At 40.7% G+C, this 27153-nt stretch overlaps 2 protein-coding genes across 4 annotated transcripts in view; one reads left to right on the forward strand and one right to left on the reverse strand.

The window, feature by feature from the left end:
- Positions 1 to 27153, forward strand: part of LOC113748244 (glycerol-3-phosphate dehydrogenase, mitochondrial-like) — a 102445-nt gene that overhangs the window by 70424 nt on the left and 4868 nt on the right. The window contains exons 1-6 of one of the 3 annotated variants that reach the window (XM_027291331.1): positions 15905 to 16009; positions 16250 to 16319; positions 18223 to 18347; positions 23724 to 23888; positions 24875 to 25019; positions 25755 to 25891. In XM_027291331.1, coding sequence (XP_027147132.1) covers positions 23744 to 23888; positions 24875 to 25019; positions 25755 to 25891 — 427 coding nt within the window. In that variant the 5' untranslated portion in view covers positions 15905 to 16009; positions 16250 to 16319; positions 18223 to 18347; positions 23724 to 23743. Of the gene's footprint in view, positions 1 to 15904; positions 16010 to 16249; positions 16320 to 18222; positions 18348 to 23723; positions 23889 to 24874; positions 25020 to 25754; positions 26171 to 27153 lie in introns of those variants that run through there. The other 2 variants (XM_027291330.1, XM_027291329.1) reach the window with 2 other exon arrangements.
- nr4a2a (nuclear receptor subfamily 4, group A, member 2a) lies at positions 3893 to 9399 on the reverse strand. Its single transcript, XM_010732233.3, has 8 exons — positions 9220 to 9399; positions 8574 to 8675; positions 7502 to 8373; positions 6931 to 7060; positions 6596 to 6759; positions 6024 to 6226; positions 5678 to 5856; positions 3893 to 5542 (listed from the first exon to the last, which is right to left on the reverse strand). The coding sequence occupies exons 3-8, from the start codon at positions 8369 to 8371 to the stop codon at positions 5286 to 5288; spliced, it is 1803 nt and encodes a 600-aa protein (XP_010730535.1). The 5' UTR covers positions 8372 to 8373; positions 8574 to 8675; positions 9220 to 9399; the 3' UTR covers positions 3893 to 5285.

The following is a 27153-nucleotide window of genomic DNA, read 5'->3' on the forward strand; positions in this document are numbered from 1 at the left end:
ATCAGCGTTGAATGTACGTCTCAAACTCTTTGCGGTTTCTGGTGATTATATAATCATTTGTTAAAATCAACCCACTTTTTTTCCCCCTCCAAATCTATAGTTTCCTAAACTCCTCTCTGACATAATGTCCTGTCAATTTCATTGCATTATTAATCACCTGTGGGTAGCATAATTGAGTCTTGGTACAAGCATTGCGTTAACGGTTTTTACTGACCACACTTGAAACAATAATTTGATGGCATCCGTCAGAAATCAATGCGCAATAACAGATAACATACACAGCTGTTTAATATGAAGTAAATATTTATGAGTGGTCTGACTGGGCATCAAGTCCAGTCAATCTTCTTTGAAAGGATCTGTGCAAATGATTAACCTCATTTTACTGGTGCTGTCTGGGCTGGTAATGGCCATTAGAGCTAAGAAGGAGTGAGGCCTTTGATTTTTGGCTCCTCATCATTCACAGCTTGTCGCATCCTTTCATCCTTCATACATGGCTGCTGAATTGATTGTCTGTTTAGTCCTATGAATGATAAAGCTGCTCTGGGCCACAGGCTGAGAGGGGACAGACACGGCTCACTTCCATCTATATGCAAGGTGGATTTCTTTTCCTGCCTCGCCACTTGGAAATCTGCTTTTTGCATTATTTATTGGACAATCATCAGCATTTCAATATGGTAAATCAAATAGTCACAGTAATATAACTATAGGCAGTCGTATCCAAAGGGCCATCATTCAACTCATTATTCATTCATTTTGTTTAGAGCTATAGTCGGCAGGACTCATGAGATCCATAAGTTGTGTAATCAACATGTTTTACTGCGAGCTCACACAAGCGGACTGCCTGGACAGAGGGAAAGGTAACATGGAAGGAAGTGATCACGGGTGAAGTGTGTACACTCAAAGTGCTGTAAAGTGGTACATAACCAAAGACTAGATGGAATATAACCTCTATGGGAAATACAACATGAAAGCAGAGTGCACTGGCGTACTGAGAAAGTCAGCTGACTTCTTTAAATCCTTTTCATTTGAAAGCACATCAGGTAATAATGAGCACGTTACAGCGTTGTAGTCATAAAGCGATGCATTGCGGATCTATTTCAGGTATTGCTCACATGCTTTGTAATAAGATTTTCACTCTGTACCTATAAATAACTTTTAATGCCACTCGCGTACAATGTGCAGAAATGTAATACTTAGAACTATAATTGACTCTCTGCTTTATCCAAGTCAGAGAAAATTACACGTTGAGTCCGAAACTCGTGCTTTATACAGTAGATCAACGTGATGCATCACAGAAGTTTCACATTTATTTGTGCATCTTTATAATTATATTCCCACTTTTCAGACTCTTTGCTGCTGCAGTTGAAAATGTACCTCATCTAAAAGTAATTCCAGCAGCGGTTTGAGCACAAGGTGAGTTCTTCCTCATCTTCTTCGTCTGCCTACCAAGTTCACATGTAGTGCAAAGGTGAAAGGTCAAGAGCTCTCCCACCACAGGGGATCATATGAAGTAAATGGCTTATCTTGGCCTCCCAACATGGTAATTCACAAACTAAATCGAAGTCAAAGCCAACACTCTTCACATATGAACCAAAATATGACAAACTTGGTTTTGTTGTTGGGGAACGGCTCCTGACAAAATGTTAACGTTCAGGTCAAACAAACCACTGCAGGCGGTCGCCGGACTAAACACACCTACAGCAGAGCTACAGCACTTCAAATCCATCAAACCCCGCTTGTGTGAACCTGTCAGGTTGCATCACAGAATTAGACAAAGTGCAGCAATGTGCAGCTGTGCATGCAACATAACCTATGATCGTCGTACAGTGCGTGCCGCATGTGTGTGGGAACATCTAATAGTGTGATACGTGAAGCTGGGACTCTTTAGAATTAGATTTTTTCCTCATGTGTCGTGCACGAGCACTTAGCAGCAGACACTCGGAAAGACAGCCACCTTCACCTGCACGGCTTTGGTCTGTTGTTCTCTGGAGAACTGGAGAGGGAGCAGGAGCTTAAGACGAGGCTGAACAAGTGGGAAATGATTTCTTTCTCCTAGCCTCACCGCTGCCACAATCATAACCTTCCACTAATGTCAAGTGCGGGGAGGAAATGAAGTCACAGGCTGTTAATGAATTTAGACTCAAAGTCCTCCAGCATATATAATCATGCACAAACACTGACAGAAGTATTAAGCTACTTGTGTCATGTTTTATTGTGTCGAGTGTACAGACATGTTTAAAACCTAACTGTACTTTGAGTCAATAGAGAGAACTTGTGACATTGTAATGCACCCTTTCAACAGATCTGCTAAATGTCAGCAAACTGGTTCTGAGTGTAATCCCAATTTGCCTTGGAATTAGCACTTTACAGTGACGATCTAATTATTTAGACAATTTATTGCCTGCTGCTAATATCTCTCAAAATAAGCTGTTCCCTTCATCTTGATCATGTGATAAATGTGGAATCACTGAGGATAAGTCCCAGACATGCCTCAGAGCCTGGCGTCCCTTCTCTCCTCTGCTAGACTGAAGGAAAGGCTTTGTGACAGCGGCACTGCCTCACTTGGTGCAGGCCAATCACTGCCGATTTATATACATTTCTAAATTACTCTGCAATATAACAACATGCGGGTTTTTAGTGCGCAGCGGCTTCTCAAAATGTGGCTTGAATCGCTGTTGTCTGAAGGCAATCAGTAAATGGGATTAAGGGATAAGCAGTAGGACTTTTTACCTGACTGAAAACAGAAGCGCAGAGCCGGGCTCTCCAGGGGGGGTTTGAGGGAGGTGGACGGTAATATCAGGCTTCAATATTAAAACAGCTATGTTACTTTGTTCATCAACCGGCTCCGGTTGAGAGAGGAAAAAATAACTTTAACCTGCACAGCTGCGAGAACATATCAGAGGAAATGTGCCTCTGTGTGGCATCATTACATCTTTCTTGTTCACTTAAAATTAGAAGCGCAGCGTTGGTGACGCAAAATGGAAAGCTGCGCCACCTGTGCGCAACCAAAATTTACATTTCACAATAATTGTGTTCTTCTCAGCTGCAAACGTGTTCTTCTTATTTTTAATAGCAGGTTGCGTGGGAGACGGCCTTTTATTACCGGAGAGCTGTAAGCTGTGGTCTGACTTGTCGGCAGGGCTGAAGTGGTCTAAAACATTAAAGTGGGAAAAGCGGTTTGAAGTCGCGCGTAAATGTTCTCACACGCCAGTTAAAGATAATGAAAAGTGGACGTCACATTTTTAATCCTTTGACTATTGGGCAACAAGTCTGTCCGGAAAGACAAGCTTCAACTTTTATTTGCATCAGCAAAGAGCATCCAGAGGAAAAGACTGATCAATAAATAATAATAATAAATCCAATCATCTTTTTTTTTTCTTTTTTTAATTATTCGCTCAAAAATGTGACTTTGTTTGGGACTGAAACGAAAAATGAAGACTCCTATATTTAATCCGCTGTATCTTTTTTTTGTCTTTGTCAAATACAAATGCACATTAGAAAATAAAAAGATGTTTAAACAGCTGTGTTGATAAAAGCGCCTTTTAAAAAACTTTTTCAAATATAAGAAATATACTCATGCATGCAGGGGAAAACTTTAAGGTGTCCCCCTAATTAGAAGTGTATTCAGATTAAATCTTTGATGACTGAAGTGTTCGCTCAGTACAGGTTTAAATGAAACCATTAAAATGGTCGAATAATAAAATGCGCAAACAAAACAGAGAATTTGAACTTGAAATAAAACATGAGTAGGCCTACCCATTGTTTGCGACAAGTCCAGAGACATACTCCATGAACTAAAAAGATCTACACAATTTCACAATTAGTGAAACAAAAAAAAAAATAAATAAATAAAAGAGATTATTATAACAATGATTTTAAACAGGCCTGCAAGCGCTGATCCCAATGCTTTGGGCAATTAGGATAATAAAGTTGAAACTATAAAATAATATTTTCTCTCTCGTGCCAAAGTCACTCTGTCCGATCAGACATGTCTGAATTTAAAGAATAAATTAATTTCAGAGAAATTATTTAGCAAAGGATTGATTTAAAAGTTTTATTTGTAAACATTAAATATTTCTTTCTCTCTAAAGTTTTTGAATTCGGCACCAAATGCGTTACAGAAGTTTGTAAGTACATCATGATGTCAAAGATGTGGGCCTATATCACACACTCAGCAACCTCTTGAATATAAGATGGAGTTTTTTTTGTTTGTTTTGTTTGTTTGTTTGTTTTGTTTCCATTTCCAAACGTGTTAAATCATAACTACCTAGACGTTTATAAGACATAAAACATAGACAACGTGCTCAGCATGAACTTTGATGGTTTGAAATCGTTTAAATTGCACCATGCTTAGTGTAGCTCTTGGCAATAGAAATAATAAATATATAGAAACGTTTATATTCAACAGCAACAATACTTACAGCACATACAAACAAGGAATGTCTGACAGTTTTACAAACACCATGGGTCCCTCATTTTCTATACAGATGAGATATTTTTCTACATATGCGTCATACATAAAAGAAGTGCCATAACTACGAATCTGTATCAAATCTAGCAGACTACATAGTGTCCGGTATATATTATATATAGACATCACCTCAGCAAGTGCCTATAAAAGAAAAACAAAAAACAAATGAAGGAATAAAAGAAAAAACTAGAACATGCGTTATCTTTTCTGGATACTTTTTGGGGATCCTGTCAGAAACACATAGGCACGAGTCAGAAAAGAAAAGAAAATTAAATCTTTTCATTATAAGAAACTTTGTACACATGTTATAAACCGATGCATTGGGAGGCATCACATAATCTATCATAATATACAGAGTGTGCGTGTGGGGGGGGATGTGTGTGTGTGCGTGTGTGTGTGTGTGTGTTAATATATATAAATGGAATATATTACATCTGAGTATGCTGAATCAGTAGAGCCGATGTTAAATAAACAGTAAGTGATTGCAAGACCGGATTAACTTTGTTGACAATTTGTCCACTGGAGAGAAATTCCCCGGGATGATTCACTCGTTTGGCACTCAAGAAGAAAAAGAAATTAAAAAAAAAAAACAGGCCTACACAACAATCAAACTTTCTCTTCCTTTTTGTTATTCTTTTTTTTTTGTCATTAATCATTACTCATAATAGGGTACTGTTGTTCTATTAGCCTACGGAGCTTGCAAATATTCAGAAATAATAGCGTTAAAAATCTGTCCTGTCTGACTCAAAACAGTCTTCTTTTTTTTTGTATTTTCTTTTGGAAGTTCTTTGAGGTCTCTCCATCGGAGTCAGACTCAGAAAGGTAGGGTGTCGAGGAAAAGTTTGTCAATTATTGCTGGCGGAGGGACTAGATCTTCTAGTTTTAGGTAAAAGATACGCTGCAGACCTTGAGTACATAGTGTGCGCAGTTCAGGGAGCTTTCCCAAGAGTTTTGACAAGTAGTTGGGACGATTCAATCCACCGCCATTGAATGTCACTTGATCTTTGAGGCAGTTGACTATCTTGTTTTGGAGATCCTCGACTCTTTTGGGTTCCTTAAGCCCGTGTCGCTCTGAAATGTAGAAGGAATAGATACGGATATTGTTATTACCATTATTATTATTTCCGATTCGTGGCTTTCTCTGTTTTTTTTTTTTTTCACGCATTATTACGCAGGCGGAGTTTCCAAAATGCGCATTTTACGCACCTGTTACCATGGCCAGAGCTGCGATGCAGGAGAAAGCTGAGATGTCTATGTTCATGCTCTGCAAATTGGAAGAAAACTCCACGATGGCGTCCACCCACTCTCCAAATCCACGGACGCACTGTAGCCTGTGCAACACCACTCCATTACAAAAAATAAGTTTGCCTTCCACTGGGTTGGACCTGCAATTAATAAGAAAATGCCATTAATTACGCTTGGCAATAAATGGGAATTTAAGAGCCTTCATATTATTGGGCAGCTAATAAAAGCCAAAGCAATGAAGCTTGAAGGAGGAGCTGATAATTATCCAAAGCCTAGATTGTTTTGTTTAATAATTACGCAGGCTTACCTGTACGCCAGCCGCAGGACAAAAAGTTCAAGGAAGGCGGATTCAAAGAGGAGATCTTGATCCTGCTTCGGTAGATCAGAAAAGCCAGGGATCTTTTCCGCCCAGCCCCGGATGATCTCCATGGAGCCCGTCAGGAGATCATAGAACTGCTGGATGTGCTGTGTGTTGTCTCCAGCCATTTGGTAGTCAGGGTTAGCCTGAAACTGGAATTTAATTTAAACAGCGCCTTAATGAGGTCCTTTTAAAATATATAATCCGTGAAATTGCAAATGGCCATTTCCAAGAGGGAGAGGGTGCTTTTTTACTATTAAATTCATGTCTTCTTTTTATTAACTTCTCTATTTCAACGCAATTTACTCAGGGAAAAAATATGCCACATTAAAAGCCTGACAAAGTTAGGAATTCAGCGATGTATTAGAGGAAACTTCCAAGGCAGTAAATTGTTCTCTAAAAGCAGGACTAAATTAAAAAGGCCGTCAATCTTGGTGTTCCTTCTGTTTTCAGTCAGAGTAATAGTGTTAACTTTTTTTCTTATGTGTTTTATATCTGAGACTGTGGTGTACCTTACTTACTCTGGAGTAATCCAAAGCAGACATGGAGGGGTTGGAGTCCACATGGGCCCTGACGAGTGCGCTTATGAGGCTCACCGGCGGCGAAGGTGGGGAGGGCTCCTGGGGACTTTTGGGTTTGGATGGAAGGCGTCCTCTCCGACCTTTCAGATTATCCGTTCGGACAACTCGATTGGAAGAAACACACGTCATATAAGTCATTCATATGCACTCCTGTTGCTGTGCGTAAATGTATTTTAAAGACGTGAAACAGACACTCTATTACGCACACGTGGGGGAAATATGAGTTATAAGTTATAAGTGGTTATAAAATAATTGAATGCATGGACTAAACTTACCTTCTCTCACCATTCCGACGACAATGCACTTCTGGAAACGGCAGAACTGGCAACGATTTCTTCGGCGTTTGTCAACAGGGCAGTTTTTATTCGCTAAACACACATATTTTGCATTTTTCTGAACGGTGCGCTGCAAAGAAAGAAAGAAAGAAAGACATAATGTCACTCTGCAGGCCTGTTTTAAGGCTATATATAACGTGTAGACTGTAGACTGCTGCACAAGTGATACAATATTTAAAGAAAAAGAAAGATGAAAACGATATAATATCTGTCATCTCATGTTGGGACTGCGCAACAAGAGGGAATAGACAGTGTGCAAATACGCATTCGTGGTCTCTCATATTTTACCCACTCCTTTGAGATCAACAATGTGTGGATAGATGTGATTGTCGTGTAAAGTTACTTTACACCCGCACCTTCAGGTGTTGCTTTTATTTCTTGCATCCCGCATTGAAAATGTGATTCTATTCTTTGTTTTTTAAAGGTGTTACCTCACAGAGCGCCATTAATATTAAGAAACACATAGCATATCTTTCACATAATATGCATGGTCGCTGTCATGTCAGCCCACCTTGAAAAATCCTTTGCAGCCCTCGCAGGTTCTCACTCCATAATGCTGGCAGGCTGCGTTGTCCCCGCATACCGCACACAGACCCTCGTTTGACGGAGATCCTCGGGACGGGGGCGATGGCACTTGGCTGTCCACCAGCTGGTGCCCGTGGCCGAGCTGCAGGGAGTGAGGAAAGGCCAGACCAGCCTGTTTCCGTATGGCGCTTGGCACAGCAAAACTCTGGCCGTCCAGGCCGCGGTGCACGCCCGGGTTGTCGTGGTTCATGGAGACGTGCAGCGGCCCATCGAACCGCATCTGACAACTGGAAACAGGAGTACCAGGCGGGGACTGCTTGAAGGAGAAGAGCGAAAGCCTTGACACCGGATTTTTGCGCTGGTCTATCATATGAGACGTGGCCGCAACATAGTTCTGGTGGAAACTGTGGAGGGAGCCAGGGTCCTCCCACATGTGATTAGGCTGAACCTGGAAGTTTGGTGTGCTCGGGGCATGTGGCGAGGAGGGTTTGAAGTACATAGGCCCAGAGTGAGCCATCATTTCTTCCGACTGGGGTGGCAGGTGGCTCTGCTGATGGTAGTTGTGCATCTGGACGTCCTCCACCTTGATAGAGGACTGGTCTCCAGAGTGGGGCATCTGATACAGACAGGGCGGTTTAACGTCGTAACTGGTGTTATAGTTGTCCATGAATGTACTGAAACTTGGGAGAGAAGTAGTAGCTGTGATCTCGGTGTTGGTCAAGTCCATGCTAAACTTAACAAACTCAGGTGTTAAGAAGTCGCAGCTGTATTCTCCTGCGGTGTGGTAGCTGTAGCTCTGGGAAGCAGGACTAGCTCCTTGAGGTGATGATCCATACTGAGCCTGAACGCAGGGCATGGCTGAAAACCAAACGGGTAAAAACACATCAGAATGTCTCAAATAAAAGTTGCACAGTCTTAGTCTTTTGAATCAAATTTTACCATAAAGAATAAAAAGCAACAGTGTTTTGCATCGATGAGTAACATCAGAACAAAATAACAGCAAACTGTAATACATCTGTGTGTGTTTTTTATTTTGAAAATAATTTTCCATATCATACCTCAAGTCTTCTGACAGTTTTTCGGTGACACTTGAAATGGGTTATGTCAGGAGTTGTATGGCTGTCACGATTCAAGAAAGCGGCTCTGTTCTGGATCTTCCCCTAATAAAAACACATCACTTTGACATTTACTAGATTATAAAATAAAACAAGATCTAAAAAAAAATAAAAAATAAAAAAGACGAGACGGAGACGCCAAATAAAATCAGATTGAATCTACACGATTGCGCACAAAATGTAAGCAGTTTCTAATTACGCACAGCATTATTTTTGGAAAAATGTCATAAAAATAGCGAATGGATACTGACAAAATACAGGCATGTGGATATCAAACAGCATGAGTCTCCTTATTTCTTTTTTGTTATAATAAGGTATGATGCAGCTCGTGATGTACAGACTAACTTCGCGCAACTTGTCCAGAACGCTGAACGCTAAAAAGAATAAAAAAAGAAAAAACTCGTGAAATATCAGTAACACCAACAGATCTGAAGCCCGAGTCAGACTCAGATTTGTCTAAAGTCAGTTTCACACTAAAAGATTACAAAACAAAAGGTTTAACAGCTCGCAGAAGTCGCCGCAAGTACAAAGCGCAGACACAGATTGTGTTGCAAAAAAAAAAGAAATAAAAGAAATGAGTGGATCTTACCTCTTTCACATCAGGGTCGTTGCTTTCAATCCATGCGATAAGCATGCAAGGGGTATTCATCAATTTCGGTAAAAGCTCCAAATCATGAGCGGTCGGTACCCAACAATGCCAGGCAGACAAAACCGTAGTGACTCCGCGAACTGACAGCGACACAAGCTTCGACTAACCCAGTCTGGCCAATGTGGCTTTGTTTATGTGAGCGCTGGATACCGTGGCCCACGTGTTTCACAGCGCTACGTCATCGGCGTCGACACAGACACGGACCAATCCGCTTGGGAACTTTTTCTCAAGCCCCAATTTTTCTGGTGAGTATGTTTGTCTTGTGGTATGTGTTCTATGTTGCTTCCCACATGGACATTAGCAGAGATGTAGTGGTGGGTAATAACCCTTCTGTGCTCACTTCAGACACCTATTTATTTATTTATTTATTTATTCATTTTGGGATTGACACTAATCTTTGTGCTGTGATTTCACTGTGTGTATCACATGTGCAATGTGATCTGGTAGCTCTATGTGTATGTAATTAAGTTTTTTTTTTTGAGTGATGTAAAGTTTTCTCCAGGTCATACCTTTTTGTTTTCAACATGCATTATTACGCATGATGTAGTAAAGGTAAACTAGGTTGCAGGTGTTCCAGCACTGCAGCTCACAGGTAGATACACTCCTGCTCACTAGTACTGAGTGCCTCGTAGTTGTTATTCTAGTGTAAAATTGAGATGAGTGTACATTGGCACATGTAGGCACAGTTATGTCACAATGAGGCAGACTCACGCCAGACTCACTACACTCGTATGAAACAGGCCTAATGAAGCAGGGGGGGGGGTCAATATTATTCTTCGTTATCTTCTGACAGGATTTCTGTATTTCAATTGTGTTCCAAATTTAGACCCTCCAGATGAGGTGTGGGGGGGGCCCGCCTATTCATAGTGCTGGTGTAGTGTATGTGAGCTGCTGCTGGAGGAGGAGGAGGAGGAGGAGGAAGAGAGGCGGGGTGGGGGGGGGGGGTTGGGGGTAATTAGTGGGCCTGTAGCCAGTTGTCATGGATTGAGGGGAGGAGGGGGAGGTGGGCCGATTTAGTCCCCAGAGAGGGAAACGTGATAGAAACGGGCAGAATGGAGAGTGACGCAGAAAACGCTCAAGTTTGACGCAGTCGCCAAAATAATCTTTTGGCCTTATTGTTCTGCAGCGATGGAATAACTGATCTCGGTGTAATCTTACACCAGCACCTTGTGGCCAATCAAGGTGGTCTAAATTTTTCTACATGCATATTGGGACTGGGCCTGAGTTTGTGATGTGTTGATATGTATGTCCACATGTGCGTAACAGCAGCAGCAGCAGCAGCAGCGCAGAGTTATTTCTAGTGGACTGATGTTTTAATATACGACCCAGAGAACAGCCATCACTCTCAGAACAGATTTATTTACTTATTTATTTATTTTTCTTGGCTGCCCTGTGCTCAGTGCACACAAGGACAGAGTGTGCAATGAGAGGGGGGGGGTGCTGGTAAACTGTATATCATGGTTACACTCACCTCTAGAGGACACTATTGTTCACCAGCCATACATCAACCAGCCCCTGTTTTTTTTCTTCTTTTTTTCTTTACAATTAACCTCTTTAATTAACCTAACCCCATTAAGGCTGTGTGGTCACGCCCAGTCATTTGCAGGTGGGCTATATGGCAGGATTTGTAAATTACAGATTCCCCTCATGCTGCACTGTGAATTAGAGGAAGAAGCTAAATGATGTGCTCAAAGTTCTGGTGTTGTTTCTAATAAGTTGTAATTATCCTGACCTCCTTGCCTTTATAGTAGCTGCTAATTACACCACCTTTCACTGTGTGCTGTAATCTACCGACTATACACATGTATTTACATACAGCATATGATGCACCTCTGCATAAATATTTTGTCTGAAAAACATCCACACGCTGCCTGGTCACACTGTGTTTCTGTTATCCAGTTACCATTTAGAGTTTGAAATAAAAACACAATTAGCAGCTTAATTGGCCATTTTACTGAAGAATAATTAACTTCCCATTTATATGCACAATTAATTGACAGAAAGTGAGGAGTTAGTTTTAATCACACAGAAGTTATTTCCTGAGATAATATTTTTAACTTTGTTTGAAGAAATGTCTACTGACATTACCAATTTTATAGTGTGTGGGTGTGTGACCGTGCATGCCTGTGTACTGTATGTGTGTGTGTGTGTGTGGGAGAGATGCATATTTTTTTTATTGCTTTATAGACTGTCACAGCTCTCTGTTATTAATTTCTCTGCAGGTACAATCTGCAGGAAATGTACTTCACTGGTGAATAAGACACCGCTGTTTTCTCGAGGTCACATGATGGATCCCAGTCAGAGGCTGCCCAGTGCCTAAAGGGTCGACACATGAAAGTGAACAGTGATCATTAACCAATTTTTCTTACTACCACAAAAACTAACTTCCAAGTCCAAGTTTCATCACTGCAACACATCTTATATCAGCATTTTACATCATTAGTTTGCAGTTTGCAAGTGGTCCTTATATTCTGGGCCATCAGCTTCACTTGCATTTTGGACATACATGAAATCGTCTGCTTCATCATTCATCTGGACACCAAAGAGGTGTGAGCATACACTTACCACTCTGTTAGGTACATATGGTACACTTAATCTAATATGATCCAATACAACAGCTCTGTCATAAATTCTACTTTCACAAAAGCTTATATTTTTTCAGTTTCAGAGCGATGATAATAATTCAACTTCATCTGCATTTTTGGGGTCATAGTGGGTGGTGGTGTTGTACTGGAGTGCATTATGTTAGACGGTGTTTCTAATATTGTGTCCCTCTCAGTATAACACAGTCCAGTTCAACATCCCTGCAAACTACGACCCCAGTGATAAACATATAGTTCAATCAATATCTCTCTGACAGTTTATTATCTTTGTAAAGGCAGAATTCACAGCAGAGCTTTTGTACTGGATCACATTAGATTGTACAAGTAAGATGAAGTGGTAAGTACAAATATGCTCCCGTAACTTAATGAAAGTTTTTCATTTTTGTGTTTCAGTTCAAATGATACAAAGTTTTGATGAGTTTATGACTGGATGTTGTCTTTTTCAGTGATAATATCAGTATTCAGATACTTAGTAGTAATATCACAGTGAAAATTATTTTTCTGAAACTCTCAGTACTGGATATTATTGTTGGCGTGGGTGTGATAGCACACAGAGGGATCCCTATTAATGTGAGAGGCAACTATGTATCAAACAACAAAGTGTAATTACTCAAGTAAGATTTTGAGGTACTTTTATTTTCCTTGAGTATTTCAATTTTCAGCTACTTCATATTCCCACTCTACTTTTCTGAGGGACGTATTTATCTGACAGCTACAGGTCCTGGTTGCTTTTGAGATTAAGATTTTACAAACCATGATCAGCTTATAAATGTGACCATTTGTTACAGATGTAACAGCCAGATAGTAGAGTTAGAGAGTTAAAATTAGCTCCAATATGATAAGCTGCAATATCAAAGTACTGCTTACATGTTTGTGCATCTGTAATAATAATCCAGTAATACAAAATATAATGATTGATTGACGATCATGATTTAGCTGCATAATTAGTACTTGTGCATCTACAGCAGCTAAGAATGGACAAACTGAACACTGGCTCTAGATTTTTTTGTTTTTTGGCTACTATAGCTTCTCCTACAAACTTGGAAGGGGAGGGTGAGGTGAGGGGTATTCATTGGGTTGTAACCTGCCCTTTCACCACTAGATGCCACTTAATCCTACACACTGGACCTTCAAGTAAGATTTCGTATGCAGAACTTTCACTTCTAACAAAGTAGTTCCACATTGTTTTTGTGCTACTTTTACTTATTATTACTTAATAATAATAATTAATACTTAATTTATAGAGCTGGATACTGTTATGTGTTGTGTGAACAACATTGTAACCAGTCCTGGTAGAGTGGTAAGTCAGACAGTTAACTAACAGTTACTGTTAGTTTAACCTAAAACAGCTCATCACATGTTTCACATCTTACCTTAGAAGTAACTTGTAGCGTAGGAAGAACAGTGTTTCTCTCTGACGTGTAGAGCAGCATTAAGTTGTTGAAAACTTCTTTCAATTCCTTCATCATTAATTGATCCACTTCACATTAGTCAGCACAAAGAACTGGATAAAACTACAGGGGAGTTGTTCCACATTCTTAAATCAAAGCCTACGTAGTTGGCAAAATTTGCTGGTCCCTCACACAAACCTCATTTCATTTCTAAGCACCAGCAGGTATCAAACTTTCTGAGAATTGAACAGCCCGACCCTGAAGGCATCCCTTTGCTCAGCGTCTTCTTTCCATTTCTAGATTCCCTCTTTACAAGCTTAAATGTCTACTTAATATGCTTTAATGCCTGCTCTTTAGAGCCAGGGAGCACTTCATCACTTTTATACACCTTTATATAACACACTGTTAACTAGCAATGCCTTATGGAACAGCTTGTCTTGCAGCTGGAAGGCGCCTCCATGGCATGATGGAGGTACCTGTTCACCATTCACAATGAGACAGTAAAATGGGAATAGAGGCCTCTGCATACTGCTGCTGTCTATATCAGTCAACGATGAATATTCATGAATCACAGTGTCATGACATGCTCTGTAATTGGCAGCAACATTAGTAATGACACTGCTGGTATCAAGTCCCTGCATATTCATGTGGTGGGGCAATATTTCCTCGTGGTGCTGTTTTTTTTCTCCCCTCCTGAAAGTGAAAATGTATTCTGAAGCTGCAGGTGTCCCTGGTGCCACAATCAATTGCTGGCTGGATTGTGCCCCAGTGAAAATCAGACAAACCATTAGTTTCTTTGTCAATCTCTTTGATTAATAATATATCTGAATTATAAAAGGTTGGGAGGACTCTAAATAGTGTAAAGTGAATCTCTTTGTAATAGTTATGAATGCAGGCCTTAAGGACTCCTATATACCATGTCATTGCCACTGGCTATCAGGCTTTAAAAAGGATCACTGGTAAAATGTATTGATGACTTTTGCCTAAAAAAGTAACATACCAAATTGTTGAATTATTCTAGTTATGCAGGGAATGATGCTTCATGCAGTTTATCTCTTATCCGAGTTGTTTGAGGGTTGAGTAGATTTAGCAGCTTGCACAGACACGAGCCCGCTCATCGAGGTTACAGACTAAATGTGGGCGCACATTTCTTTTTGTACTGGAATTTTCTGCGTCTCCATTTCGGCCCCACTAAAGTGTCCTAGAATGGGTGAAGAGGGAATTGGGAAGAGCTTTGCCTAAGCTGCAAGGCTTTCTCCTCTAAGTAGCTGGATGGGAGGATTTCTTCTCTTCGCGGCTTCAGTTTAGTGCGGTGAACCGTTCAAACTGTGGTGTAAGGAGGCAGTCCTGGTTCTAGACCAAGTAGTAAGGGGCAGCGTTTAGATGATAACACTGTTTACATCAAAGTAAATTTCATAGGTGCAGCATTAGACATGCTTCTAATGAAGAAGTATGCAGATCCTCAGTGAAGTAATTCAAAATCCCACTTAAGTACAAGAATATCAAGTAAAAGTACTAATTCTGCTGTAAAATATCTCCTGTAACTGAAATATTATATGTGACATTAGATTGTGAACACAACTCAATGTGTAAGTAGCATTTTACTGTTGTAGTTAGTCATAGTGGAGCTAGTTTTTACATACTAGGTAGTTTAGATTAAATTCAACTTTGTTGTCATTGCATAAAGTAACAAGTACTTAGACAATGAAATGCAGTAACCAAAAGTGTATGTACATGTGAACAGGATATAGAAATATAGTGCAGGTATAAATATAAACATGTATCTATGAATATGGAGTGGGGTTCAGTCAATCCAGAGTAGATGGGGGTCACTTCCATACAGAGTTCAGCAGGGTGACAGTTCATGGGAAGAAGCTGTTCCTGAACCTGCTGGTTCTCGAATGGAGCGACCTGTAGCGCCTCCTGGAGGGGAGGATGGTAAACAGTCTGCGGCCTGGGTGAGAGCTTTCCCTGGTAATGCTGTGCACTCTCTGCAGACGCCGTTGATCTGAACAGCCCAGTGGTTCCTCACATTAGGGTCAGGCTGCCAATTTTCATGATACATCGGATGGGTTGTGAGATGTTTAATGAACAGGAAGGAGGAAAAAAGTTCAGAAATGTTCACATTTCCCAAATTTGTCCTAATTATTATTATCATTTTTATTGAAACCATGTGAGAAGTTAAGAAGGGAAATATTTCTTTGGCGGAGCTGCTAACGACTCAGATATCTGAAATGTGATGAACAGACATTGCATTTTTGTTAGAGGTAAAGTAAAAAAGGATGGCAATGAATTGTAGTTTATAATCTTATCATATGTAGTTTTATATCAAATGTTAATCACTGTAAAATGTATTTCCCACTGACTCTTGTAATGGACTAGGTTTAAAGTAGCATATAATGGAAATGCTTAGTCACAGTACTTGAGTAAATATACTTAGTTACTTCCCACCACTGCATGTTTCCTTGATAAAGGCCTGCAAACTTTAGGGGGAAAAAAACTGCCACACTATGTCTGCTGTATACAGTTTGTTGCAGCAATGGATTACTTACACTGCAATCTTTGCTGTTCTTTTTCCTCTTTTTTTTCCTTGTTGATCACCAACTGAGCTGTATCTGTGCATTGCAGGAGGAGCATTGCACAACGCAGTAATGGGAACTGCTGTCACTGCTAGAGAAGGGAGGCTTGTTTGCATTTTATAGCCTCACTCAGCTGCCAGAATACAAGAGAAAACAGGTGAGGTTCTCTCAAGTGTTGCAGAGCAATGTGCTGTGTTGTTAACAAAGTCCTATTAATATAATTAGGCGGCTTCAGATTACGTTTGTTGAATAAAAAGATAAAGTATATTAGATATAGATTATACTTTTAACATACTTTTATTCTGTGTGTCACAGACCTAACTGGGAAAGATAATAAAGAGCTATTCAGGCACTAATTTTAGCTTCTTTGCATCCTGTTCTCTATTCTTTCTAACAGATGGTAGATCGTATGGTGCCTCTGTAATGTATACATGACAACAACAAATGCAGTGAACTCGAGAGTGACGGTAATTTGTCTTTTTCTGTTTTGCTTATTTTAGATAATCCTGTGCCATCATCTTCTTTACTAACTGCATGTCTTGCAATTAGTCAAGTTTGCTTGTTAACATGTCTCAGTGCAGCCCGTCTGCGTGCCACATGCAGATTTTGTGATTAATCTAGAAAGACAATATTTTGAAATGTTATTGGGAGTGGAATATAAATAAGCATGTGATGTATTGCTTTTTATTGCTTGATGATGTCTGACAGCTCTGTCACCGAAAATGCATGGCTTCTTTTTTCCTAAATCCATCATGAGGAATATAAAGACATATGCATAATAATGAAACACATTTATTAATGTGTACTGTCCCCTGGAGTCACATGACAATGAAATGGATGACTGGTTTTCTTTTGCATGGATGCTATAGGCCTGTGTGTCGCATGTGGAGGTTGGCTGAACAGGTAAAAACCGTCCACATGGATGAGCTCCCATCCAGTGGCCTTACGAAGGTCTCGCAGGAGTTTAATGGGTTCCACGGTGGAGGAGGAGCCACTGACTCAGATGATGCAGTCACTAACAGTACATTGCTCTAGTCTTGAGCTGAAGTTGGAGTCCACCAGTTTCTGGGACCTCAGCTATTCAACAATTCAACCTAAATCCTGATATATCTGTGCCAGATAAAAATGTGTATCAATCCAGATCTGACAATAGTCCCTTACAAATACACTAGTTACTCATGTTTGCTAAAAAATAAATAAATAAATACAGTTCCCAGCTATGCCCAGAAATCTGAAGCATTTTGCCAAAATATGTAGCATATATGTGTATTTGTAGCACATTTTTAAGAACCAAATGTCTTGGACTCAATGTGCCGAGCCCCCCAGTTTACATGAGACAAAAGACAAATTAACACGTTGTTGGTTTTAGTCTTTTATATAGGGTAACAAAGCCATGTGCTTTATTGTTTTTATTCCACGTTATGTCAAAAAAGTCTCCATGAAATATAATAAAATAACTGATAAGTGCCTGTTTCTCCTTCAACATAAGTGCCATCGTTTTTTGTGGAGCAGCTTTTTGAGAGGATCGTGGCAGACTCTTGTTCAACCCCTACTTGTAACCACAAATGGGCATTCTCCATCCTGATGTTGCATAACCTCCTTGCAGTTGTGAGGGAGTTGCTTCCAAGTCGTCTCTCTCGGGTTTGATCTGTAAGGCGCTCCACACGTCTCTGCTGTGAAGTCTAGAGCAGCAGCATGTTTAGACTGTGAGGATTTCTCCCCTTAACAAGTCTGTGGGCTTTAGTCCAGTCACCAAAAAAACATAACAACGATAACGCTTTTGTTCTTTTCCAGTGAGGGAGAGCATCCTCTTGTGGTTACCATTACATACCAAATCAATTATCTATGCTGCTGGTTGGAGGCTTCTTAAATTATTATTTGTTCGTGTTGTCTAATGGTTGTGTAGGGGAGGGTTTCAAACCATTTCTTCTAATCCTCACTTATTCTTCCTTTCTTCTTTCCAAAACTGGGATTTGTTGACCATCTTGGGACTGCAAAGAAGCTTCTAATAGGCAAAGCAAAGAGCGATTTCAGTGTTAAAAATGATATGAAAGTCGAATGATTTCCCTCAAATACGTTTATAAAAATGTTCAGAAGAAAACTGATGTTTTCTTGATGTGTTTTGCTTTGTTTGGTTTCTATAACTGCATTCTCAAAACATACAGTCCCTTTTTGAGATCCATGCTGTCATACTGCTGGAAATGATTGTTGTTTTTAACCAATGGAATATGTATGGCCTCACAATATTGTTCTCGTCATGAATATTACAGTGGAAAGTTGTGCATATGTGAATAGCATCTTGATCCATTCTAAAGATTTGGGACAATAAGTATCCAAATGTTGATGTGTTTCCTTGGCTCCCATTGTCAGATCTCAAAACTGCCCTTGTGAAGAGAGACGATTTCTCATCAGGCACCAGCAGCCGGAGCACCAAGCTCATTCACGGAGGAGTCCGATATCTACAGAAAGCCATCATGAAATTGGATTACAAACAGGTAAATGCTTCATTTTTTCTCCGCAGCTGACACTTATCCGCAGAATTCCTGGTCCCTCTGGTCATATTGCTTTATTTACCCTCCCATGTTCATTTTTCATTCACGGGAAGCAGTGACATGTTTGCCTTGAAAGACTGCCTGCCTGGAATTTTCTGAAGTTGTTTTAAAGAAATCTTACAACTTGGCAGACCACTGTTGTTATCATATTGTGAATTAATTCAGAAAATTATCTCTCAGTAATAGGTGGGATGAAGCCTATGTGTCCTCTTTTGTCTGTGAATTGTTTAAGACGAGTCACCCAGGTTCAAACTGAAATGTCACCATTTTCTGTTACATTTCACAGTGTATGAGAAATCTCATTATTCTCAGCTTGTGTTTTCTTTAGGAGCCTTATTTTGCTATCTGTATGAACATACGAGGGTCCTGGAGGTGAGCAGCAGAAGAGACCAATTAGTGTGATTGCAGGAAACGCAACTGCCTAGTCAGCAGCTCAACAGTAAAATGTAGACTGTACTACATGTCTTAGATGAAACAGAGGGCAAATTAAAACAATAGTTTATGGGACTGGGAACTCAAGACTTCTAGTCACAATAATATTTACCTCCAAAAACCTAAAATCTTATTGAGATCTCAACTAATAGCAAACAAAAGTGTGGGAAATTCAATTCTGGTTCTTTGTTAAATGTAATGTTCAGGTACTAGCAGGACAATTAAACCGTAATAGGTCATTGCTGTCATTCAACTCTCAGATTATATTTAACGAATGACTTTAAGAATCTAGATTAAAGGCTGAATTTAAGTTATAATTAATATTAAAGCTGAAATATTACGTTGATTAAGTAATTTTTTGATCAAAAACTTTTTAAAAATTAAAAAAATCACTTGTTCCAGCTCTCCAAATGTGAATTGCTGTTGGTTTTCTTTGTCCTCTACGATAGTAAACTGATTGTCTTTAGGTTTTGGACTATTGCTTGGGCATTTGTAGATGTCATCTTAAACTCATGGACATTTTATGTCATGAAAAAAAAAATCAATCAAATGATTCAACTCATCCAATTATTCAACAGCAAAAAGAATCATTAATTCAGTCTTAATTATATTTTATCTCTGACAAAACCTCCATTTTGACTCTCCTCACCTCCAGTCATGACGGTGTCTAGTACCACACCTATCTGTCAGCACCACTATCCATAACGCTTCAGGTGTACAAGTAAAACCTCATTTCTCCTATACTCTGATCAGCAGTAAACCTTTCCCTTGATAAAGGCATGGAGTTGGGATGATGGAGAAGTTCAGGAGAACGGTAGTAAACTTTACAATCACCTTTGGGCTGAGAGGCCCATTGAAGTGTAAGGCATAGGAAGAGCGGTACATGGCATCTCAGCACCATCTCGCCTTTGCTCTCTCAGACTTGGGTGAACTCAGGGGCCTTGATTTGATTTGTGCAGCCTTGAATCATAAGCTTTAATTGCACCTGACATTTAAAGCTTCTCTCTGGTATTTAAAGCAGTGTACAGGTGTGGCTCATTACTGAGAGGGTGATGGGAGATTTTCTGATTTCTCTCTCATTGCTGGGCCATGGCAGCATCTTAACTCATCATGCTGCCTGTCATCATTCCAGAACCCCTCCTTCACTCGCACAAAGCCATATCTGACCCGACGATCATCAGTCAAACCAGAGTTCAAGCCTATCATAAAATAAAGTCCGTTTTAGTGCTGCAAACACTGTCATCGAGGCGGAAGCTGCAGACAGGATCATAGAGAATAAAAGAGTGTGACTTTGTGGTAGCACGTGAGCCACAGCACATATTACCAAACCCGCAGATGTCGTATTTCTCCAGTTATTGCAAGGTGGTGATTCTCATACTCCTCCAGAGAGACAAAGCCATTGTTTATTATGATGTTCAGAGCCTTGAACAGTATAGAGTGTGCTGTACGCATTACTATGCACCATGAAAGTGTATGAATCACTTTGTGCAATGTTAAAAATTATAGCACTTATCACAGCTGGAGACGCTGGTAGCAGCAATCTGACTGCAAATTGTAGAAATCTCAGTCTGTCTTGTTTGTTTCATGTGATTACAAAACTTGTTTTTTCTCTTCTTTCAGGAAGTGTGAGCAATACATGTGTAGTACCACTACAGACCAAATATATACATATTTGGTCTGTAGTGGTAAAAGACTTCCTCATAACATTTATAACTTAAACACAGTTTCAAGAATTTTAGATAAATTAGGTATTATTATTGCTGAGAGCAGCACAGACGAGATGTTTAGAAGCAAAAATACAATTAAATACAGTTTTAAAATTATTTGTCTGTGACCTTAAGATCTAGATCATACTTACTAAGTAAAATATCTTGTGTCTCACACAGCCGTGTAATTGCTGCTAATGCGAGCGTAAACAAATTAGAAAGAGCATTTTTTTCTTTAACACAGAAAACAGCCAGTAGGCATCACGTTCCAACCAGTCCCAGGATCCATCTTTCTCCAGGCTATACGTGCCTCGTGTTGGCATCAGAAAAACAAAGCATATGTTGATTGTTAGCCAGGGTGTACATAGCATGTCCTGTTCACTCAAGGTCTCCCTTGTAGCTGCAAACTCCCAACTTTGTTTCTCTAGGCTATCTGTCAGACTTCATTTAGCATTTAAGGATATGTGGATTCCCATGTAGTGAAAAAAGGCAACATACTTCTGAGGGAATGCGGCCACTATCTGAGCAGTGATCTGTCAACCTTATTCATTTAGCAGAAGTAAATAGGAGAGGGGGGTATTTTATATGAGCTATTTATATTTGTTTGGTTTTAGAATAGCATCTGTTTCTTTTGCACTTCTAGAAAGCAGCAAAATCTGGAAAGGAAATCTGAAACATTATGAAAAGACTTTAATAATATGAACAAAATCTTAAATTCTATCTTTATTACTGTAGAAGGAATAATAAAATTAAAAACACTAAGACCGCTTACGTGTATTTAATTTTTCCTCAAGCTGTCTTTTCCACCCCTTTTCCCATACGCAACTGGGTACATTATGGCAGTGACATTTTCCGTCCTGACCTTCCTTACTGGGGATCGGGCTTTGACTGCTCGGGTTCATCTCCTCAGGATTTTTCAAGCCATCATGGTCAGATAGTTTCAACATGTCGACATCCTTTAGCCTTAGAAGACGTAATCTTTGCAAACATACAATTTAGTACGAGATGACGAACACCGTCAGGTTGTCAGACAAATATGAACTCTTAACACAGCAGCGTGATCTAAATCTCGTAGTAGTATTACGAATGTATTGTTATCAGCCACAATTCTGGATTGTATTTAAACTTTTTTTAAAATACTTTTAAAGAAATATTGTGTCCTGTTGTGTGTTTATATACCATTCAACTGTGCCCTTGTTCTTTTGTGCTCGAGGAGTAATTGACAAAAGCATTTGGGATAATAACTTAATCTCCCACTGTACCTGTAACAATTTAATTGGACAAGTCAGCCCAGTCAAGCATCTCTGGCTCTGTGACTGGGAGACATGAAATTCATTGTCATTATTGTCCCTGTCATTTTGCAGCATTTTGTCCAGCCTGCAGAGTTCCTCTCACTCCACTGAGTTTTGTACCTCCAGGAGGCTGGAACGAGCGGCAGTGGGAGCCGAGCAGAGGAGTAGAAGGGAGGGGAGAGGAGGAGGGTGAGGGCTGGGGGGGGGCTGCTGTTCCTCCAGGGATTTGGTGGGCTTTGATGCTCATTTAGCTTTGCTCTGTCATCCGGCCATTTTGGCTTTTTAATTGCTGATGATAATTATCATCATCATTATTGTTATCTTCATCAGTGTGTCAGGTTGTTACAGGCGTGCTATGCCGTTCATTCATAAATCCTGCCACGGCGATCTGACTAATCCTTGAATTCATGACATTTAATGTAGTATTAATGCTCCTGTTCTTTGCCCAGTGCCAATCTGTGACAGGCTCACAACAGAGAGCTGTGAATCACTGGGTCAAAGGTCATCAGGAGGCTCAGCAATCACCAAGGATCAGACGCTGCCTACCGGTGCCTCAAAAGCCTGGGCTGTGTGTGTGTGTGTGTGTGTGTGGTTGTGTATGCATGTGCGCGCACACACCACCGGTGGCATAAGTTTGCTAACCACATACTATAATGGTCACATTCACCCTACAGAGATGAAGAAGTGGATTCCATGGTCTTCCTAATACATCATGGCAGGGGGCATAGTCTTGTATGTAATTCATTCTAAAATGTGGCCTTTAAATCTGTTGTTTTCTTGTTGTTTTTTTTTACTTTTTGCTTTCAGTTTATTTATTTATTTGCCGTGGTGGGGAATGGCTTGCAGCATGCCGTAGCATTAAGCAGAGAGCCCACCAGCTAGCTAGCCTCAAGTCGCTCAGATGTAAAATAAATCAGGGCACAAAGGACCCTGCTCATTCCTGCAAAGTAGCAACATTTTCCCTGGCCAACAATGAGGACTTGAACTTCCTTGGCAATAACAAATAGAAAGAAAGTCACCCGAGACACCAACATTAAAAGTGATTAATCATCTCTATTCTCGCTTTACTTTTGAACCAAGGGATTGTCCAGCAATAAATCTTCAAAGATGTACATAAAAATCAGTTCCTAATGAAACCGGGCTTTGTTCATTTGTCACCTTTTAGACCCTTTCATTTAAATTACAAAACTTGTGACCTTGTGACTCTGAATATAGATCTCTGGTATTTTAGAGCTGAAGAGGGATTAATCCATAAATCTTGATATTAGATTTCTCTGTTCATTAAAAGGATTCTGCCAGGGGATCTTCAGATAGAAAAGCAGATAAGCCGCTGTCAAGAGCTGTTTATTGTCATATTGACACATGGAAAAAATGATCAGGGGAATAATTATTTTCCTTTATCGTTCGATGTGCTCTCATTCGCATTTAAGTATTATATGATCATCAAAGTGGAAACCAATACAAAAAAAATAACATAATGATAATAAATAGTAATATATTAATAGTAACTGAGCATCTGCTAAAGGCACTATCACATGTTACACACAGGGGCAAAAATTGCCCTGTCAAACAACAGGTTCATCTGCACTCTTGGTATATTTTAATGTAAGGTTTAAGGTAGGCCCACATTCCCTGCCTTTTCCAGAGAAGCTGTCTGCCTTCCCAGTGCAGGAGAGGAGAGGATGGGTAATCGGGAGGGGGGGCCACACTCAGGCCAAAGGGCCACTGTGGCTTTAAGTGTGCTCCTTGTGTGGCCAGAGCAGCCATCGCGCTGATGCAAAGTGACAGGGACAGATGTGACATATCGGTTCCGACACACTTCCATACCACCAGTCACAGGCTCGGGGTGACTCACATCCCCCTGCTCTGGTCCTGTCCCCCCGCTGCAGGACAACACAACGATGCTCGAATGAACCTCGCCATCGCCCTCACTGCTGCCAGGTATGGGGCTGCCATAGCCAATTACACTGAAGTGGTGCACCTACTGAAGAGGGCAGACCCTCAGACGGGGAAGGAGAGGGTCTACGGAGCTCACTGCAGGGATGTGATCACAGGTAAATCCAACAAAAGCCGTTTCCTTCCTTCCTGCCTCACTATATTCCCACTCTGTCTAGCTCTCACAACGGGGGCCCTCCCAGCACTTCTTACTCAGTGCTAGTTTGCACATAGTCATTGCACATCTAATGCAGGGGCTTTTAATATTTTATAAGCGTTTTATGGTGTAGAGGGCTGCTTCAGATCTTGTAGGGAGGAACATAAGATGGAATTAGCGTACTCCAAATGGCCTTACTTACCTTTTAAATGTCATGCATAGGGCTGGCTTTGGAAGAATAAAGCAGTTAAGGGTAAAAGATGGTATTCTGAAACATTTCATGAATAACTAAGATTTGAGGATCTCAACACATGACCACCCCCTGATGTTTTAAAAGACGGAAGTGTGCTCTTGGAGGAGATGTCTCACTTTAATAATGTGAGAGGAGGGCCTCACATAGGGAGGGCTTAGACTCAAAGGATAATAGAAACAGTTTTGTCATCCGTGCTTTTTTCTTTGTCTTTTTTTTCTCTCCCTTCATTGCTAATATGTGAATTTTCAGGCTGCTGACGAACCCCGTCATTCCATTTCTCCTCTTCCTCTCTCTTAGCAGTGGCGGCATCACATGTCAAATTAGAAAGGGTAGTCCGTCATTCATCTAGTTGTCAAAACAGATCATTTGCTATCCTCATGGTATCTTTTGATATGCGTCCCATTATATACTGTAGCTCGTCAACATCAAGCATCACATTAACAAACATTTCCCTTCCACAATTTCAAAAGGCTCCCTCAGTCACTGCCACTGAGCTACTCTGTGACACAAAGAGGCAAGAGGGAAATTAGGTATGTCTGTTTCCTATTAATTACAATCCTGGGAAGTCTCCCATGGACACACTCGAGCCACTCTATTACGGAGAGAGGGGGGCGTTCGCTGATAAATTAATAATCCGGCTTGTCACCAGCCACAGATGAATAGCCCCTGGTGATTGATGCTGTTTTCTTTCATAGGGCAGGAATTTGATGTCAGAGCCAAATGTGTTATCAATGCCACGGGACCTTTTACAGACGCGCTGCGGAAAATGGATGATCAGAAGAACCCCGACATCTGTCAGCCCAGTGCTGGGGTGCACATCGTCATCCTGGGCTATTACAGGTAACTAACGGTGGGCCCCTACGTCTCTGTCACTGTCCCCCTGTATCACCTGCTCCTTAGCGCTGCCGTCTCATCAGTTCATTAGCTACCGCCAGTAGAGACTCCTCCTCAGCCTCTGGCCACAACAACCAGGCACTGTCTGGCAGCTCTTTTGGTATGGGTGGCTCACAACAGGTTCTTAGTTGTTGAAATAAGCACCACGGCTGAGGCGAGCCATGGCATCATGTAATAATTTTATGGACTCTAAAAGAAGATTTGCATCTCCTGAGTGTAATTTAGGGGTCCAGTCTGATCCAACCTCATTTCCTCTTGTGGAGTTTGCAACTCCGGTCTGATTGGATTCCTCGTCTGCCTCGGCCTGAGCTGGGATTTCTGCTTTCTTGTTGATGCATGTTATTTGTGTTTGCAAGAGAGGAAGGCTACTCCTGTGACCCAGCCTTCCCCCTCAGCTATGCCTGTGTTAAATTGAGTCAGTGCCACGTGCATGTGTTTTAAACAGGACAATATGTGCACCCTGGGTTGAGGCTAGGGGAGCAGCGGCTGGAATTGAAACCAGCAGAATTAATCTCCTGGAAACAGCGCTGACAGGAGCCTGATTATGGGGTGTCCCTTCAACCAGCCCGGCCTGCTCGTGCCCTCCCCTCCCCAGCAGACCAAAGGTTAATGCAGTCTTCTTGTTTGTTCCCCTCCCTGCCCGTGCTTCCTCCCATGCACATAACATGAACACACCTCCAGTCTTGACGAACACGGAGCTCCTGGATCCCGTCACGTCATCTCCTTACTGGGAAAGGATGCCCAAATACACCCACACGGAGCAAGAGATCCTGATGGAAGTCAACGACTGTCCAGCTGCCTCAGCCGCGACATAGGAGGTGATTATGACAAATCTGTTTTTGCAAATCTCCAAGTTTACCAAATTAGAAATCACCAAGTTTATCCCTTGACTGCCAAGCTTACAGTTCAGTGTATATGCAGAGAACAGATGCTAAAGTAGAACTAGCACAACAATGTCAACATTTCTCCCAGGAAAAAAAATAAATAAATAAAATGTCATCAGTGTGCACTTACACTTGCGGCACTATAGCCTGGACGTTTGAATCAGACCTAATTCATAACAGCCATTTATGATAATAAATACACGTCCAACAATCTCAACACCCCCCCTCATTCCACCCACCCACCCTCTCTGATTTACAAATAGCTGATAGAGCAAGCAGCTGACAGAAATAAATGAGCTAATCTGATGGCTGTGTAGGACTTCCACCAGATATTAATTCATCAGGAGGCCACAGAGTGCAGACAGATACAAATTCCTGCTTTAATTATGTATGGGAGCTGTGCTGCAAACAGGAGACACCTCTACTACCAGGACTATTTCTCAGAGCAACTTTATGAACCCCTTTGATTCCATCGTTATTTTGTTTTCCTTTAGATATAATACATGTCCCTCCTGTTTTCCCCAAACACTCAAGACAAAATAGATTTTTTCCCCTTTATAGCAATGCTTTCACATGAGACATTCGATAATGAACAAGTGGAAAAGTAACCTTTGCCACATTAAATTATATTGTTTTCGATTTGCAATTTTTATGAGGCCTTCCTGGAGCCTGTTTGATGTATTTTGTTCCCACTCGGAGCCTCAAATGGCCCTTGCCGACTGGCAGGCTTATCAAAACCCATGGAGGCTTTATTGAATGAGTGACCAGTGGGTATCTAAACAGAATGCAGGGCTATTGATTTTGGAGAAGTGGTCTAATTGTTTCTAGTAGACAAGGGCTTGTCCCGATTATTTGATTGATTAGCTTGATACTGGTCTGCCTCCTCATCCTCCTCCCCAGGCCAGTTAATAGCACTGTAATCCCAATACGCCGCTGTATTTCTAATCCATCATCATTACCATGGCTGTACTCAGCACAAGATTAGTCCATGAGGTTTTTTTTTCTTTTCTTTTTTTTTTTTTTTGCATTCCTCAATATTAGCTCTGCCTTCGATATGCTAAGGGGAAAAAAATGAGAAAAAGTCGGCTGATATAAAACAATCATAGACAGATTGAGACTTGATGGATAGATCATAACAATTTTTTTACATTGTTGTATTAGTACTTTTTCCTCCATCACTGTAAGAGATAGAGTAT

Source organism: Larimichthys crocea, chromosome XVIII, assembly GCF_000972845.2.
Source record: "Larimichthys crocea isolate SSNF chromosome XVIII, L_crocea_2.0, whole genome shotgun sequence".
Taxonomy (NCBI): Eukaryota; Metazoa; Chordata; class Actinopteri; family Sciaenidae; genus Larimichthys; species Larimichthys crocea.